Consider the following 18,225-nt stretch of genomic DNA (forward strand, 5'->3'; position numbering starts at 1 on the left):
CTGTGCTGAGGTGGTTCATGGGAGTGGGGCAATTCTGTCTGAACTTAGCTCCTGTAGCTAAATGCACTGGAACTACTGAATTAGAACGCAGCTAACTGTGCACTGGAACATCAGAATGCAGCTAAACTGTGCACTGGAACATCAGAATGCAGCTAGCTGTGTACTAGAACATCAGAATGCAGCTAGCTGTGTGCTAGAACATCAGAATGCAGCTAGCTGTGTACTAGAACATCAGAATGCAGCTAGCTGTGTACTAGAACATCAGAATGCAGCTAGCTGTGTGCTAGAACATCAGAATGCAGCTAGCTGTGTACTAGAACATCAGAACGCAGCTAGCTGTGTACTAGAACATCAGAACGCAGCTAGCTGTGTACTAGAACATCAGAATGCAGCTAGCTGTGTACTAGAACATCAGAATGCAGCTAGCTGTGTACTAGAACATCAGAATGCAGCCAAACTGTGCACTGGAACATCAGAATGCAGCTAAACTATGCACTGGAACATCAGAATGCAGCTAAACTGTGCACTGGAACATCAGAATGCAGCTAAACTTTGCACTGGAACATCAGAATGCAGCTAAACTTTGCACTGGAACATCAGAATGCAGCTAAACTGTGCACTGGAACATCAGAATGCAGCTAACTGTACACTGGAACATCAGAATGCAGCTAAACTTTGCACTGGAACATCGGAATGCAGCTAACTGTGCACTGGAACATCAGAATGCAGCTAAACTTTGCACTGGAACATCAGAATGCAGCTAAACTTTGCACTGGAACATCAGAATGCAGCTAAACTGTGCACTGGAACATCAGAATGCAGCTAAACTGTGCACTGGAACATCAGAATGCAGCTAACTGTGCACTGGAACATCAGAATGCAGCTAAACTGTGCACTGGAACATCAGAATGCAGCTAGCTGTGCACTGGAACATCAGAATGCAGCTAAACTGTGCACTGGAACATCAGAATGCAACTCGCTGTGCACTGGAACTACTCTATCATGATACAGTGACTCTGCACTGGAGCAATCAGAATTGAGCTATAGATTTTCTGAGTCTAATTAACACATTCTGGGAAGAGAGGATGATAACATCCCAGGATTTTTTCCCCTTCATTGAATGGGCCACAAGTTGGTAATCTGTCATAAATAATTCTTTGGTTCTTTTTTTATTCAACTGACAGGCCTGGATCTTGTTCCCTGGGTGCCTGCATCTCCAAGCAATACCTGTTTGGATGGAACCTTCTTCTCAGCATGTGGCCCCGAAACCATCCTCAGGAGCCTCTGACTTGAAACCTGGGAGGTTCCCTCTGTGTCATTTCTATTTGCATAGAGGGAATTGCGCACATCTGTACCTCCTGCAAGTTCTCCAATTCCTTGCTCTTGTTTTCTGTCCAAACACAGCCAGGTGTATCACCTTGCCGTCTGGAAGTTGGAGGTCCCCAGCGTAAGGCTCTCTACTGGAAGGTTCTTCCCTACATCACCAGGAATCTGGCGTGGAGAGTATTACATGGAACCATCACAGCTAATAATGTAGCATCGAGTCCACAGCCAATTTCTGCAACCTGGAAGGAACGGTATTCCACAGTTTTATGGAATACAAGAGGCTGTGGCCTGTACTTGCTACCAAACAATAGCAACCATGATATCATTAATGTAGTAAAAAGCTCCTGTAAAAGATGCATCACAGGGGCATTATCAAACAAAATTTGAATCGCAGGTTGCTCCTTGGCTTCTGGTTCCATTTTCATCCCACACTTATCATCCTCAGTCACCCAGCACATGGCTGGGATGGGATGGGGTGGGGGAGTGCGACATGGGTAGGTTAGACCCTAACCTTATCCATGTCGCACTCCCCTATTCCATCCTCTAACCGTGAGAGGGTATATTTGTGCAAATGCTCCTGCGCCTGGCTACATCAATAGTTTAGATGTCTACAATGCATGGAACTCACAGGAAGGGTCATTCCAGCATAATCAAGGACCCCACGCACCCTGGACATAATCTCTTCCACCTTTTTCCGTCGGGAAAAAGATACAGAAGTCTGAGATCAGCTAACTGCTCAACATTCTACTTACTTCGGACAAATTAAGTTAAAAAGATTTGATTTTGAATTTGAGGTCAGAAAAAGGCAAATAAAACACTTATGAGCAACTATCACAGTGCCACAGATAGAACCCAAGATTACAAACTTAGCTTATTGTTGTTATTAGGTGTGAGACCATAAGACTTAGGAGCAGAATTAGGCCACTCAGCCCATTGAATCTGCTCCGCCATTCGATCATGGCTGATATTTTTCTCATCCCCATTCTCCTGCCAACCGACCCCAGAACAGCTTCTTCCCTGCTGCCATCAGACTTTTGAATGGATCTACCACGTATTAAGTTGATCTTTCTCTACACCCTAGCTACGACTGTAACACTACATTCTGCACTCTCTCCTTCCCTTCTCCCCTATGTACCCTGTATATAGCGCAAGAAACAATACTTCTCACTGTATACCAATACGTGTGACAATAATAAATCAAATCAAATCTAGCTGTCTGTCACTCTCCAGGGACCTGCGGTGTCCAATATTACAAATCCAAGGTCTTCTGAGACAGGTGGGCACCACAGGACATTAATTATACGATCGATCACAATTCTAAAAAATCGATTTAGTTCATATTCAGCTTCTTCCTGTTCAATAAGACCTTGGTTAGTTTTTTTTAGTGCTGTTTTCCTACAGGGAGCACTTGTGGATTTCTGATGGAGAGTATTTCCGTGACAGTTCCATGAAATACTCTCCATGGCTGATGGAGTCAACCTCTACGAGTCCAACTAAAATAGGCGTACCGGATTGTGATATCCAATACTGAGAGAGAAACGCTAAAGCTTTGATAACATCCTTATGAACATATGGAGATTTTTCAGAAGCTAATTGCTCAATATTTTACTTACATTGGACAAATTAAGTTTTTTTAAAAATTGATTTTGAACTTGAGGTCAGAAGGCGGCAAATAAAACACTGCGACTACCACAATGCCACAGATACAACCCAAGATTACAAACTTAGCTTATTGTTATTATTAGGTAATTGAGTGTTTTTAAGACAAAGATAGATGGGTTCTTGATTAATAAGGGGATCAGAGGTTATGGGGAAAAGGCAGGAGAATGGGTGAGAAAAATATCAGCCATGATTGAATGGCAGAGCAGACTCGATGGGCCGAGTGGCCTAATTCTGCTCCTATGTCTTACACCCCAGAATGACGCAGCCAATTTATTAAACTTCATGTCAAATTCCTATCCTATAATCCAAATTTCAGACAATTAAGTCATATCAGACACAGATTTCATTTTTAAAATATCCCAATTCTCGCAGTTTGACATTTGTAAAACTGCATTTAAAAGCATTCAGTACAAAAATAAAAAAAAACCCTATCAAGGAAACACAGCCTCTTCCATCAATCAAAGTGGCGCAAAAGGAATGACTTGTTTTGAACATTTGTTTGCTGCACTGGCATTAATCTGGCACAAATCAACTATGTGACCTTAACTAAACAACCAGCAAGACTGCTAATATATGTAACCCAAAAGGACATTTGTCACAGGTATTCCAATTAATAAAGACCTCTACAGAAGAGGAGATTGAGGGAAATGTTACATGGATCACTTCAGATAAATTATGTTCACTGTCTCAATCTCCACAGCACGGTAAAGAGCCATCCCACTAAATTAGAAAACATACTCGCAGGAGAATGTCAAGCAAGGCATGTATGAAGCAGATATTACATGGAGGACACTGGAGAGCTGGCAACAGATGACAAGGCAATGATCAGGCTGAAGGAGGAGTTTAGCCGAAACCCAGGATTCACTGCCAGGCATCCAGCGTCTCTTTAGTATTTTTTTTAATCATCCTTTCCTTTGGCGTACTGTTGAAGGGTTCTGATGAAAGACCCTACCGAATAAATCAGTTTATTTTGGATCGAGGCTGTAATTACTAATGAACAAGATGAGCAATTGCGTGTCAACTTTGCAACCACTCCTTGTCCTGATACAACTTTGGCTGAAATTCAATGGAATTATTTCTGTCACTGATGTGTGAAAGCAAGTCACGCCCCTACTGTGCTGGGTGTCAGACTTGGCTCAGTGATCTCGGTCAGAAGGTTCTAAATTCAAGCCCCCACTCCAGTGACTTGGGCAGATTATCCAGACTGACACTTCAGTGTGGGATTGAGGAAGTACTGAAAAGTTTTAAAGTTAAAGCTTATTTATTAGTCACAAGTAAGGCTGACATTAACACTACAATGAAGTTACTGTGAAATTCCCCTCGTCGCCACATTCCAGCGCCTGTTCGGGGACACTGAGGGAGAATTTAGTATAGCCAATGTACCTAACCAGCATGCTTCAAGGGCATCCTCAATGCCTCCACTGAAGCCTGGGAATCCTTGGCCCAAGACCGCCCCAAGTGGAGGGAAAGCACCGCGAAGGAGCTTCGCGAGTTCGATCGCAGTAAACAAGCTGAAGCCAAACGTCAACAGCAAAAGGAGCGCGTGGCAACCCAGGCACCCCACCACCCGGGCACCACACCCACCCGGGCACCACACCCACCCGGGCACTCCTCCAAACAACATCTGCCCCACCGGTGACACAAGTTATAGGTTGCACACTGGGCTCCTCGGACGCCTGAGAACTTCGTGTGGAAGCATATCACCCCCCACCCGAGGGACTGCCAGGACGACCAATATGTATCCCTCAGTTAGCAACTAAAATAGATTATTTGCTCATTATTCCATTGCTATCAGTGAGATCTTAGAATCATACAACCCTTACAGTGCAGAAGGAGGCCATTCAGCCCATCGAGTCTGCACCCACAACAATCCCACCCAAGCCCTATTCGCGCAACCCCACATATTTACCCTACTAAACACCTGACACGAGGTGCAATTTAACATGGCCAATCAACCTAACCCACACATCTTTGGACTGTCTGAGGAAACCGGAGCGCCCGGAGGAAACCCACGCAGACACGGGGGAGAATGTGCCAACTCCACACAGACAGTGACCCGAGCCTAGGAATCGAACCCGGGTCCCTGAAGCTGTGAGGCAGCAGTGCTAACCACTGTGCTACCCAACTCCCCACAATCAAATTGGCTGTGCATTTCCTACATTACAGCACTGACCATACTTCAAAAACAAAAATACTTCATTGGTTGTTAAAACTCTTCAGGCTGCCCTGAGCTAGTGAAAGGTATTATATAATTTGCAAGTTGTTTTTTTCCCAATCTTCAATACAAAAGTCCGACATTTCTAAGTACTGAGTTGGAAGTGAAGTACGAAAGCTGCGATAAATCGAGGTTATCCTACTTGAATTTATATGGAAAGGAACGTACAAGGCAAGGCGCTTCTGCATGACTTGCACCCAAACATAGAATCCCTACAGTGTGGAAGGAGGCCATTCAGCCCATTGAGTCTGCACCCGCCACAATCCCACCAAGGTCCTATCCCCATAACCACATGCATTTACCCTTGCTCGTCCCCCTGACACTAAGGGGCAATTTAGCATGGCCAATCCACCTAACCCGCACATCTTTGGAAAGTGGGAGGAAACCGGAGCACCCGTAGGAAACCCACACAGACACGGGAAGAAGGTGCAGACTCCACACACAGACAGTGACCCAAGCCGGGAATCGAATGCGGGTCCCTGGCGCTGTGAGGCAGCAGTGCTAAACACTGTGCCACCGTGCCGCCCAGCATGGTCTGGGTGCAGTCAGATGAAACAGTGCGAAAACTTGCAGAATTATAAGCTTCTAAGTGTGTTGCGCCCGTAACAACTTTATCCTGGGGGCATCAGCCATCTTTTCTGAAAGTTCAACAGTCCATTCACCCGAAGCAGCCCCCTCTCTCAGAACTGGTTGGAATGTTGCGTTGCCACCATTTGCATCCGTTTAGGGAATTTCTTCACACTGCAGCATGGGCACCTGTGGGCCAGCATTAATCACCTGTAATCGCAGTGTCCAGCAATCAACCCAGGTCTGTTTCTCCTGCTGTGGTGGCAATTGTTTATAAACTCAATTTAATTTGGTCCAGGTTCAGTCAATTACAGCAGATCAGGACAGATCTGTGTGGCTTCAATTGACCGCTGGTCACAGGTCTGATGTACCAAACGCAGATCAAAGCCGTCAATTGAAGCCAATTTACAAGCAAGACAAATAATATTAAATCGGTCAGTTCAAGATTAGCTCATTTCCTGGCAATCCCATTCCTCTTGGTGACGCGGCGAAGGCTCTTTTGTCACCAATTTAGGAATAGGAGTAGGCCATATAGCCTCTTGAACCTCAACGAGATCTTAGCTGATCTGTACCTAACTTCATATTTCTCATGTTTGCTCTGTATCCCTTAATAGCTTCACAATAACTTCATTGCAGTGTTAATGTAAGCCTTACTTGTGACTAATAAATAAACTTTAAACTTACTTTACTTTCAAATTTACCAATTCAAAATGAACATTGCGTTTATTCGTTCTTGGGATGTGAGTGTCACTGGCAAGACCAGCATTTATTGCCCATTCCTAATTTTCCTTGAGGAAGCGTTGAGCTAGCTTCGTGAGGAGGAACGTCGGGGACTTGGGCGCGGAGAAGCGAGTGAGGGGCTTAGGTGCGGGGGAGCGAGTGAGGGGCTTAGGCGCGGGGGAGCGAGTGAGGGGCTTAGGCGCGGGGGAGCGAGTGAGGGGCTTAGGCGCGGGGGAGCGAGTGAGGGGCTTAGGCGCGGGGTAGCGAGTGAGGGGCTTAGGCGCGGGGGAACGTGAGGGGCTTAGGCGCGGGGGAACGTGAGGGGCTTACGCGCGGGGGAACGTGAGGGGGTTACGCGCGGGGGAACGTGAGGGGGTTACGCGCGGGGGAACGTGAGGGGGTTACGCGCGGGGGAACGTGAGGGGGTTACGCGCGGGGGAACGTGAGGGGGTTACGCGCGGGGGAACGTGAGGGGGTTACGCGCGGGGGAACGTGAGGGGGTTACGCGCGGGGGAACGTGAGGGGGTTACGCGCGGGGGAACGTGAGGGGGTTACGCGCGGGGGAACGTGAGGGGGTTACGCGCGGGGGAACGTGAGGGGGTTACGCGCGGGGGAACGTGAGGGGGTTACGCGCGGGGGAACGTGAGGGGGTTACGCGCGGGGGAACGTGAGGGGGTTACGCGCGGGGGAACGTGAGGGGGTTACGCGCGGGGGAACGTGAGGGGGTTACGCGCGGGGGAACGTGAGGGGGTTACGCGCGGGGGAACGTGAGGGGGTTACGCGCGGGGGAACGTGAGGGGGTTACGCGCGGGGGAACGTGAGGGGGTTACGCGCGGGGGAACGTGAGGGGGTTACGCGCGGGGGAACGTGAGGGGGTTACGCGCGGGGGAACGTGAGGGGGTTACGCGCGGGGGAACGTGAGGGGGTTACGCGCGGGGGAACGTGAGGGGGTTACGCGCGGGGGAACGTGAGGGGGTTACGCGCGGGGGAACGTGAGGGGGTTACGCGCGGGGGAACGTGAGGGGGTTACGCGCGGGGGAACGTGAGGGGGTTACGCGCGGGGGAACGTGAGGGGGTTACGCGCGGGGGAACGTGAGGGGGTTACGCGCGGGGGAACGTGAGGGGGTTACGCGCGGGGGAACGTGAGGGTGTTACGTGCGGGGGAACGTGAGGGGGTTACGCGCGGGGGAACGTGAGGGGGTTACGTGCGGGGGAACGTGAGGGGGTTACGCGCGGGGGAACGTGAGGGGGTTACGCGCGGGGGGGAACGGGAGGGGGTTACACATGGGGGAATGAGTGAGGGGGCTACGCTCGGCGGGGGAACGTGAGGGGGTTACACTCGGGGAAAACGTGAGGGGATCACACACGGAGGAACAGGAGGGGATTACACACGGGTGAATGAGTGAGGGGATTACTGAGTGAGGAATGTCTATAACTGAACGTTTCTGGAAGAGATCCAGCACAGCTACAATGGGCTGAATGGTCTCCAATGCATTAACCATTCTGTAATTCTATTGTCTGCCATTTGTGGAAGTGAGTTCCAAACGTGTATCTCCTTTTGTCTTTAAAGCGTCTCCTAATTTCACTCCTGAAAGGCGTGGCTCTAATTTTTACACTATGTTTCCAAACCCTAGACTTCCCAACCAGCGGAAATAGTCTCTCTGCATTTATCTCATCTGTTCCCTTAAGATCTTGAAAACTGCAATCAAATCACCCTAGGGGACACAAGGCTAGTTAGTCTAATCTCTCCACGGAACTGAACGCTTGAGAGTCCAGCTATTGCACTGCTAAATCTATGCAATGTACCCTGCAAGGCCAAGGCCTTACTAAAGTGTCCTGCCCAAAATGACTCTCGGTAACTCCAGGTTTGGTCCCCACTGGTCTAGCAGCATAAAGCTGAGCCATCAGCCACATCTGTAACTTCATGGCCCATCATATCCCTAACTCTACCACCAACATCAAACCCAACATCAAACCCTGGGACCAATGCTGATTCAATAAGGAGGACAGAAGGACGTGACATCAGAGGGCAGGCAAGTGGAGCTGGGTCCACGAAAAGATCAGCCATGATCTTATTGAATGGCAGGAGCAGGCTCGAGGGGGCAGATGGCTGACTCCTGCTCCTAGTTCTTATGCTTTCATATTCTTATGCCAGGAGTAGCACCAGGTATATCTAAATACGAGGAATCAGTCTGGTGAAGCTACAAAACGGGAATATTGCATGTTAAAGAGCTGAAGCAGCATGTTACAGCAATCCACAACCAATGGATCAGATCAAAGCTCTGCGGTCCTGCCACATCCAGTCATGAATGGTGGTGGACAATTAAACAAATAACTGGAGGATGAGGCCCCATGAGCATTAGCTTCTCACTGGCGATGGGGCTCAGCAGAGGAGCAACATAAAAACTGAAAGATCAACAGCCATCTTCATCCAGAAGTGCCGGATGGATGATCCATCTCAGCCTCTTCCCCCTAATCAAAGCCAGACAACTTGATTTATTTCACATGACATGGAGAAATGGCTGAATGCATTGGATACACCAAAGGTTATGGGCCCTGGCAATTTCCTAACGATAGTACTGAAGCTTTCCACTCCAAAATTCGCCACACCTCTAGCCAAGCTGTTCCAGTACAGCTACAACACTGGAACCTGTCCGACAAAATAACTCGAGTACATCCTGTCCAAAACCCAATCTGGCCAATTACCACCCCATCAGTCTACTTTCAATCTTCAGCAAACAGTTGATTGAAAGGTGTCATGGGGAGTGCTATCAAGCAGCACTTTTTGAACAGTAACCTGCTCACCGATACTCAGTTTAGACTGCCAAGACCACTCAGCTCCTAATGTCGTTCCAGCCTTGCAGAGTTTAGGTGAGAGTGACTACCCTTGACATCGAGGCAGCACTGACTGAGTGTGGTATCAAGAAGCCCGAGTAAAACTGCAGTCAATCATCTTGGCTGCAAGAGATCCTCAGGCACAAGTTCTGGCCCAAGCACCTTCAGCTACTTCACCAATAGCCTTTATTCCATCATGTCAGAAATTGAGATGTTTGCTGATGATTAGAAAGTATTCAGTTCCATTTGTGGCATGGATAATGAAACAGTCCTTGTCCAAATGAAGCAAGATCTGGACAATATTCAGTCTTGGTAAGCAGTAAGTAACATTCATGCTACACAAGTGCCAGGCAATGACAATCTCCAACAAGAAATAATTTAACGATCTCAATTTCACATTCAATTACATTACCATTGCTGAATCCCGAAGGTCACATAAATACTGGGGCAGGTCAGGGGCTGGGAATTCTGCAGCAAGTAACTCACTTCCTGACTCCCCAAAGCCTGTCCAACATCTACAAAGCACAAATCAGGAGTGTGATGGAATACTTTCCACTTGCCTGGATGAGTGCAGCTCCAACAACACTCAAGAAGCTCAACACCAGGACAAAGCAGCCCCTTTGATGACACCGCATCCACAAACATTCACTCACTCCACCAAAGATGCACAGTGGTAGCAGTGTATACCATCTACCACATGCAATACAGCACTCGCCGAAGCTTTTCTGACAACACCTTCCAAACCCACAACCTCTACCACCGAAAAGAAAAAAAGGCAGCAGACAAGTGGAAACGCCACCACCTGCAAATTCCTCTCCAATATCCTCTGATATGGAAATATATCACCATTCCTTTGTTCTCCCTGGGACAAAACCCCAGAAATTCCTCCCATGTAATTACACCACTTGGACTGCAGTGGTTCAAGAAGGCAGACCACCACCTTCTCAAGAACAATTAGGGATGGGGCAATAAATGCTGGCCCAGCCAGTGACACCCACATCCCGTGAATAAATAGTTGGACTTCACTTTTGCTCAAAGCTACAACTAACTCATTCCTGCCACAGCACAATTCACACAATAGCTTGATTTTTAAAAACATATTCAACCTCTGTGCACTCCAGAGTCATTATAGCCTAGTCCATGTGGCCCAGAGCAGTGTTTCGGTGGCTGCCTCTGGGTCCAAGTTGGATATTTAGTGCCTGTTGCTGCCTAGTTGAGGATGGGGGGTGGAATGGGATACCACACAGTCATGCACACAAAAAAAATCATTGAATCATAGAATCCCTATAGTGCAGAAGGAGGCCATACAGCCCATCGAGCCTGCACCGACCACAATCCCACCCAGGTCCTATCCCTGTAACCCCACTTATTTACCCTGCTAGTCCCCGGTATGAAGGAGCAGTTTAGTGTCATTGGCCAATGGCCAATCAACCTAACCCACACATCTTTGGAATGTGGGAGGAAATCAGAGCAACTTGGGGAAATCCACACAAACTCCGCACAGTCACCTGAGGCCGGAATAAATTAAAAAGTAGATTACATTAATGCTTAGGAGAGCTTCTCTCACTTACAATTAGAGCATGCGTTTCATTGTAACAGGATTGCAGCATGAACAGCACCTTGGTGGAATGTTGTGTGCAATATGAATGAATCGCGGAAATAACTCCTGTGAAGTGGAGAGTCGAACACTTAACAAAAATGCAAAATATTGCAAATGTTGGAAATCTGAAATAAAACACGGAAAATGCTGCACTGACAGCATCAGTGGAGGCAGAAACAGAGCTAACCTTTCAGGCTGAACAGAATATGCAGGATGGTACAGTGGTTAGCACTCCTGCCTCACAGCACCAGGGACCCAGGTTCGACTCCCGGCTTGGGTCACTGTCTGTGCGGAGTCTGCACATTCTCCCCGAGTCTGCCTGGGTTTCCTCCAGGTGCTCCAGTTTCCTCCCACAGTCCAAAAGATGTGTAGGTTAGGTGCACTGGCCATGCTAAATTCTCTTTGATCAGCTTTGACAAAGGGTCACCTGGACTCGAAACATTAGCTCTTTTCTCTCCTTACAGATGCTGCCAGACCTGCTGAAATTTTCCAGCGTTTTCTCTTTTGGTTTCAGATTCCCATCCGCAGTAATTTGCTTTTATTTTATGCTAAATTCTCTCTCAGTGTACTCGAACAGGTGCTGGAGTGCGGCGACAAGGGGATTTTCACAGTAACTTCATTGCAGTGTTAATGTAAAATGCTCTTTCAGAGAGTGGGTGTAGACTCGATAGGCCATTTGACCTCCTTCTGCATTGTAGGGACTCTATGTTGGACAGTGGGTGTGGACTGGGCGAGTCCATGAACCACAAGACCGTGGCTGGGAGGAGCGGCACTATCTGCCATTCGCAGGGTGCTTGCAGTTGCGGGCATCAGGGGCTCTGAAACCTGATGGGCGAGGAGCGAGCAATTATTTCGAAGAGAGGAAGAGAAATGACTTTTAACAAAAGTTAATGGGTGGCTAAAAAAAAAGATGTTCAGTGTAGATTAAACAGATGCAGCAACACCTAACATGTGCCAGTGACCTGTCCCAGGCAACAAGACACAGTGAAATGAGAGGGGAAAAACTATAAATAATCCTGGGCAAGGCACCAGCAACTTATCAATGGGCGTTTGTCCACTTCCACTATAGGGAAGCGTCAGCTGTAACCACGGTAACTCCCTTAAGCATTTGAGTGTCAGCACCACAAAAATAGAACAAAAAAATCAACGGCATTAAGCTGATCCTCCAAAAAAAACCTTCTAACAGCCTACAGGATTATCCAAATACTGTATCATCAGGACAGAATTCTTCAGAATCAACACCCCAACTCCACACTACATACTCCTTCAACTCCTCACTTCTCCTTCCTGACCAGCGCCGAGAGCCTGCAGAATAAATATTGCAAGACCAAAATCCACGGTCAAATAAATGCTCCCCAAACTATGGCTCACTTATTTCCAACTTTCAGCACGTACAATGTCTTTTTCCCCTCCACATTTTGCTCATTCATGCGGCATTGCAAAAGGTGCACCTTACCAATCACCGCTCGCAGAGGGGAGGTTTCAGACCCACCCTCATTTAACTTGGGCACTGACAAATTCACAACTTGAATTAACATTCAGCTCTCTGGCGCCCAGGTGCAGAGGAGTTTAGGAACAGGGCTTAACTCGTGTACACACAAAAAAACACACACAAAACGGTTCCCAAGCGCTTCCAGTAAACTGACTTGAGCTGTGTAAACACCACCGTGGTTATTTTGTAGTTTGTTCATTGGGTAAGGCTGACTTACAACTCACTCAATGATAAGGTGCATTTAATACAGCTGCCTTGTATTGAACTCAGTAAGAAGTCTCACAACACCAGGTTAAAGTCCAACAGGTTTATTTGGTAGCAAATACCATAAGCTTTCGGAGCACTACTCCTTCGTCAGATGGAGTGGAAATGTGCTCTCAAACAGGACACAGACACAAAATCAAGTTGCAGAATACGGATTAGAATGCGAATCCCTAAAGCCAGCCAGGTCTTAAAGGTACAGACAATGTGGTGGAGGGAGCATTAAACACAGGTTAAAGAGATGTGTATTGTCTCCAGACAGAACAGCTAGTGAGATTCACTGGTATTGGATTGTATTGAATATTGTATTGATTGTATTGAACTCTCCAGAGGTGCTTCACCCGGGGGGGGGGGGGGGGGGGGGGGTGTTATCACACAGGGAGCCACCGAATAGGCAATGGGACACAAAGCATGGCTAAACAGGTAGGTTGTAAGGAGCATCTCAGAGAGTTTGAGGGGGGGGGAGTTTGTTGCGTCAATACAGCCTTGGGTAATGTGTCAGTGCTGAGTAACCAGACTGTCAATTATACCCTCCTCACCGGGAACAGCACAGGAAGATGCAGAGTAAACTTTCGTTTGTCCTGTGTCCCATGCCCCAATTCAGAGTCGACATCCACAGGCCAACACACACACACATCAAAATTATAAAGTAACCACTGTTAACACTTTCTCTTCAACTGTATGGCATTGCAAAGTTTTAATTTCATCCGAGCCTCCAACATGTTGACACTTCAATGCCAAATAAAGGCTTATTTTCAAAAAAAAATACACACACTGACAAAAAATAAATGCTGCCTGGTCCATCTGTTCAACAATAACGTGGAGCTGTGGCATCAGCTCAAAAGAAAACCAACCCGTGTACCAAGTGATGACTGTAGGGAAGATGCCAGAACTGATAGCAAGTCATGAACAAGCTGTTCTGGGCGGCATCATAGTATGGGTTTGTTCTCTGTACAGGGGGTTAATTTCACACTCACAAACTAGAGATATCTATTTTATTTTTGTGAGTGTCACAGGTAGGCTTACATTAACACTGCGAAGAAGTTAATGTGAAAATCCCCTAGTCGCCACGCTCCAGCGCCTGTTCGGGTACACGGGGGGAGAATTTAGCATGGCCGATGCAACAAACCAGCAGGTCTTTCGGACTGTGGGAGGAAACCAGAGCACCCGGAGGAAACCCACACAGACACTGGGAGAACATGCAGACTCCACGCAGACAGTGACCCAAGCCGGGAATTAAACCTGGGTCCCTGGTGCTGTGAGGCAGCAGTGCTAACCGCTGTGCCACCGTGCCGCCCTCTAACATGGCTTACGAAAATAAACTTTCAGATCAAATTTCACATGTGTGTGTTTTTTGGGGAGGGGGGCAGTCATGAGATGGGTTAGTAAGTCAACCTGACAGAGCTCAACAGAAAGACCCTTCTTGTGAGTTTTGAAAGTAACTCATTCAAGCTCCCAAATATGAAAATATTTCAGCACCAAACACTAAGGAAGCTACATTTAAACAAAAGAGAATAAAAGGTTAGAATAAAGAAACTATCCTGGTAATTTATAATTAGCAAGTTGCTCTTACTTTCTGAACAATTATCCTATGTAAATAGAAACACAGAAACTAGAAGCAGGAGGAGGCCATTCAGCCCTTCGCGCCTGCTCCGTCATTCATTTTGATCATGGCTGATTATCAAATTCAATATCCTGATCCCCTTCCCCCCTTCCTCGCCATATCCCTCGATCCCTTTAGCCCCAAGAGCTATATCTAATTTATTCTTGAAATCAGACAACATTTTGGCCTCAACTACTTTCTGTGGTAGTGAATTCCACACATTCACCACCCTCTGGGTGAAGAAATTTCTCCTCACCTCAGTTCTAAAAGGTTTACCCCTCATGCTCAAACTACGACCCCTAGTTCTGGACTCCCTCATCATCAGGAACATTCTTACTGAATCTATCCTGCCTAACCCTGTTAGAATTTAGAATATAAATTGTGTTTAAGTTTCACCGAGATGAGTGCACTGTTAATTCGGAAGCCCGAGAAAAGTGGCTGGATGTAATTCACTCTGAACATTTACACTCTCCCAGACATGGGCCATGCTGTGTTAACATTTGCTGTACAGCTGATCTCAAGCGAAGACTTGAGATTATGGGGGATGGGATATGGGGGGGGGGATATGGGGGGGGGATGGGGGGGGCACTGGCTGGTTGCTGTTCAATTATTAAACCTTAAGAGCTGGTGCTGAGGACTTTCCAGGAGGTTTTTTTTAACATTCTGCTGCAGGAAACAAGCAATACGCTTAATTTTTCCCCCCTTCTGTTTTTAGCTAAAAAGTGCTTATATTTACGACCTATCTCTGTTGGAATAGGTCAAAGAGGATTAGGGTGCAAGAGGACTGGGGGTGCAACACATCTTCCAACCCTTCATGCAATTTCTCCCCCAATAAATCAAGAAAGAAAAAAGAGTGCTGTAATCCCCCACTCGCAGCTCGCCAGCTTCAGTCTCTCCCTGATGCCTGCTCAGAATGCCAAAGCTTTGGGTGTGAATTTTATTAAAACACATCCATCACTTATGAGTTTTTCTTCCCTCTTCCCCCTGACTGTGGTGTCAGAAGAGGGGCAGGGACGGTGCACGACAGCAAAAAATTAAATAAAAATAAAACATACATTTCGATTGTATCCATCACAAATCCCCCCTCAAACCCGGGTCTGTACATAAATCTCACTGGAGTACATCCTGCCTATGTTTCAGCACCACAGCTCTGAACAGCGACACAGAGCTGCCCATTCCAAGCTCCCAATTGTAAAAAAAGAATCAAAGTATCCATGCACACACACACAATCATTAAACCTCGACGTTGAAAGACCAGCTCAAGAATACATATGCAAAAAGCCAACGCCGGGGTCACTCATGCCCAAAATTACAATGAGAGAGAGAGAGACCTCCACTTCGCCCGTCGCTGAAATGCACGCTGCAAATTGATAGCCCTCACACTCAGACCCAGATCACTGAATAAACATGTCCCTCTCACCGGGCTAACTGGCCACAGCAAGGGATCACTGGGCAGCAGAGATAAATAAGTGTTGGGGGGACAGTGGATGGGTGGGTGATCTCTCTGCCTCAAAACAACACTGCCCAATGACCATCTGTAGATGGTGGAGGGAGCAATGGGCCGATGCTAAAAGTCTCTGGGATATTGCTAGTGTATCAGCCAGTGGGCTGAGGCCAGGGTCCCTGACAGTGGGCTGAGGCCAGGGTCCCTGACAGTGGGCTGAGGCCAGGGTCCCTGACAGTGGGCTGAGGCCAGGGTCCCTGACAGTGGGCTGAGGCCAGGGTCCCTGACAGTGGGCTGAGGCCAGGGTCCCTGACAGTGGGCTGAGGCCAGGGTCCCTGACAGTGGGCTGAGGCCAGGGTCCCTGACAGTGGGCTGAGGCCAGGGTCCCTGACAGTGGGCTGAGGCCAGGGTCCCTGACAGTGGGCTGAGGCCAGGGTCCCTGACAGTGGGCTGAGGCCAGGGTCCCTGACAGTGGGCTGAGGCCAGGGTCCCTGACAGTGGGCTGAGGCCAGGGTCCCTGACAGTGGGCTGAGGCCAGGGTCCCTGACAGTGGGCTGAGGCCAGGGTCCCTGACAGTGGGCTGAGGCCAGGGTCCCTGACAGTGGGCTGAGGCCAGGGTCCCTGACAGTGGGCTGAGGCCAGGGTCCCTGCCACTGGGCTGAAGCCAGGGTCCCTGCCACTGGGCTGAAGCCAGGGTCCCTGCCAGTGGGCTGAAGCCAGGGTCCCTGCCACTGGGCTGAAGCCAGGGTCCCTGCCACTGGGCTGAAGCCAGGGTCCCTGCCACTGGGCTGAAGCCAGGGTCCCTGCCAGTGGGCTGAAGCCAGGGTCCCTGCCAGTGGGCTGAAGCCAGGGTCCCTGCCAGTGGGCTGAAGCCAGGGTCCCTGCCACTGGGCTGAAGCCAGGGTCCCTGCCACTGGGCTGAAGCCAGGGTCCCTGCCACTGGGCTGAAGCCAGGGTCCCTGCCACTGGGCTGAAGCCAGGGTCCCTGCCACTGGGCTGAAGCCAGGGTCCCTGCCACTGGGCTGAAGCCAGGGTCCCTGCCACTGGGCTGAAGCCAGGGTCCCTGCCACTGGGCTGAAGCCAGGGTCCCTGCCACTGGGCTGAAGCCAGGGCTGGCCTTGGCATCGCCCCCTCGGACTGGGAGAAGCCCGGGGAAGCGGCTGGATCTCCGCCGGGGAAGCTGCTGCTCCAGTGGGGGATCCAGAGAGACCACCCCCCCCCCCTCTCACACACATAGTGAGACACACACAGGGACACACATAGTGAGACACACACAGGGACACACATAGTGAGACACACACAGGGACACACACACCCCTCTCCCTCAGACAGGCCGGGCACTGACACCCTCCTCCCCGCCTCCCCGCGCTCTATCCCCGGGCGGCGGCGCCAGGCAAGTCCGGGGCTGTGCGCGGGGCCTAGCGCGGGTCGCGGCGGGGCGGTGGGTCTGTCAGCCCGGGGGGGGGGGGGGGTGTGAGTGTCAGCCCCGGGGGGTGGGGGTCTCTGTGTCCCGGTGTGTGTACACACCCCCCCCCCCCCCCCCGGGCCCCGCTCTTACCGGTCAGCACCCCCACCCGGATCTGGTGCTCGTGGTTGGTGAGGAGCAGCCCCTCGGTCGCCATGTTGACAGCAGCTCCGGATCCGAGCGCACAGCCTGGGAGCGGGGGCGGCGGGAGCGGGGGACCCGGGCGGAGGCTCCGCTCCTCACTCCCTCTCCCCGCTCGCTGCTCCGGCAACTGAGCCGCAGCACAGCCGCCCGCTCACTCCGCACTGCCGCTCACTGGATGCAGCAGCACTGGCTCTGCACTGGCAGCTCACTCTGTACTGGGCACTCACTCACTGACAGCTGGAGCTCAATCTTCACTGGGTTCTCACTCACTGGGAGCTCACTGGCAGCTCACTCTGTACTGGGCACTCACTCACTGCCAGCTGGAGCTCACTCTTCACTGGGTTCTCAATCTTCACTGGGAGCTCACTCTGCACTGGGTTCTCAGTCACTGGCAGCTCACTCTGCATTGGGTTCTCACTCACTGGGAGCTGGAGCTCAATCTTCACTGGGTTCTCACTCACTGACAGCTGGAGCTCACTCTGCACTGGGTTCTCACTCACTGGGAGCTGGAGCTCAATCTTCACTGGGTTCTCACTCACTGGGAGCTCAATCTTCACTGGGTTCTCACTCACTGGCATCTCACTGGCAGCTCACTCTGCACTGGGTTCTCAGTCACTGGCAGCTCACTCTGCACTGGGTTCTCACTCACCGGTAGCTCACTCTGCACTGGGCGCTCACTGGGAGCTTAATCTTCACTGGCATCTCACTGGCCTCTCACTCTGCACTGGGTTCTCACTCACTGGCAGCTCACTCTGCACTAGGCACTCATTGGGAGCTGGGTCTGCACTGGGCACTCACTCACTGGGAGCTGGGTCTGCACTGGGCACTCACTCACTGGGAGCTGGAGCTCAATCTTCATTGGGCACTCACTGGATACTCACTCACTGGGAA

The 18,225-nt window shown here is 49.6% G+C and overlaps 1 protein-coding gene across 8 annotated transcripts in view; it reads right to left on the minus strand.

Moving 5' to 3' along the window:
* Positions 1 to 17,634, minus strand: part of LOC144506949 (gephyrin) — a 489,936-nt gene extending 472,302 nt beyond the window's left edge. For 4 of the 8 annotated variants that reach the window (XM_078233376.1, XM_078233371.1, XM_078233373.1 and 1 more), the window contains exon 1: positions 17,284 to 17,634. In XM_078233376.1, the coding sequence (XP_078089502.1) occupies positions 17,284 to 17,347 (64 nt within the window). In that variant the 5' untranslated portion in view covers positions 17,348 to 17,634. Of the gene's footprint in view, positions 1 to 12,381; positions 12,479 to 17,283 lie in introns of those variants that run through there. The other 4 variants (XM_078233374.1, XM_078233369.1, XM_078233370.1 and 1 more) reach the window with 1 other exon arrangement.
* Between the last annotated feature and the right edge of the window lie 591 nt (positions 17,635 to 18,225).

The sequence above is a fragment of the Mustelus asterias genome, chromosome 18 (genome assembly GCF_964213995.1).
Source record: "Mustelus asterias chromosome 18, sMusAst1.hap1.1, whole genome shotgun sequence".
In the NCBI taxonomy this organism is placed as follows: domain Eukaryota; kingdom Metazoa; phylum Chordata; class Chondrichthyes; order Carcharhiniformes; family Triakidae; genus Mustelus; species Mustelus asterias.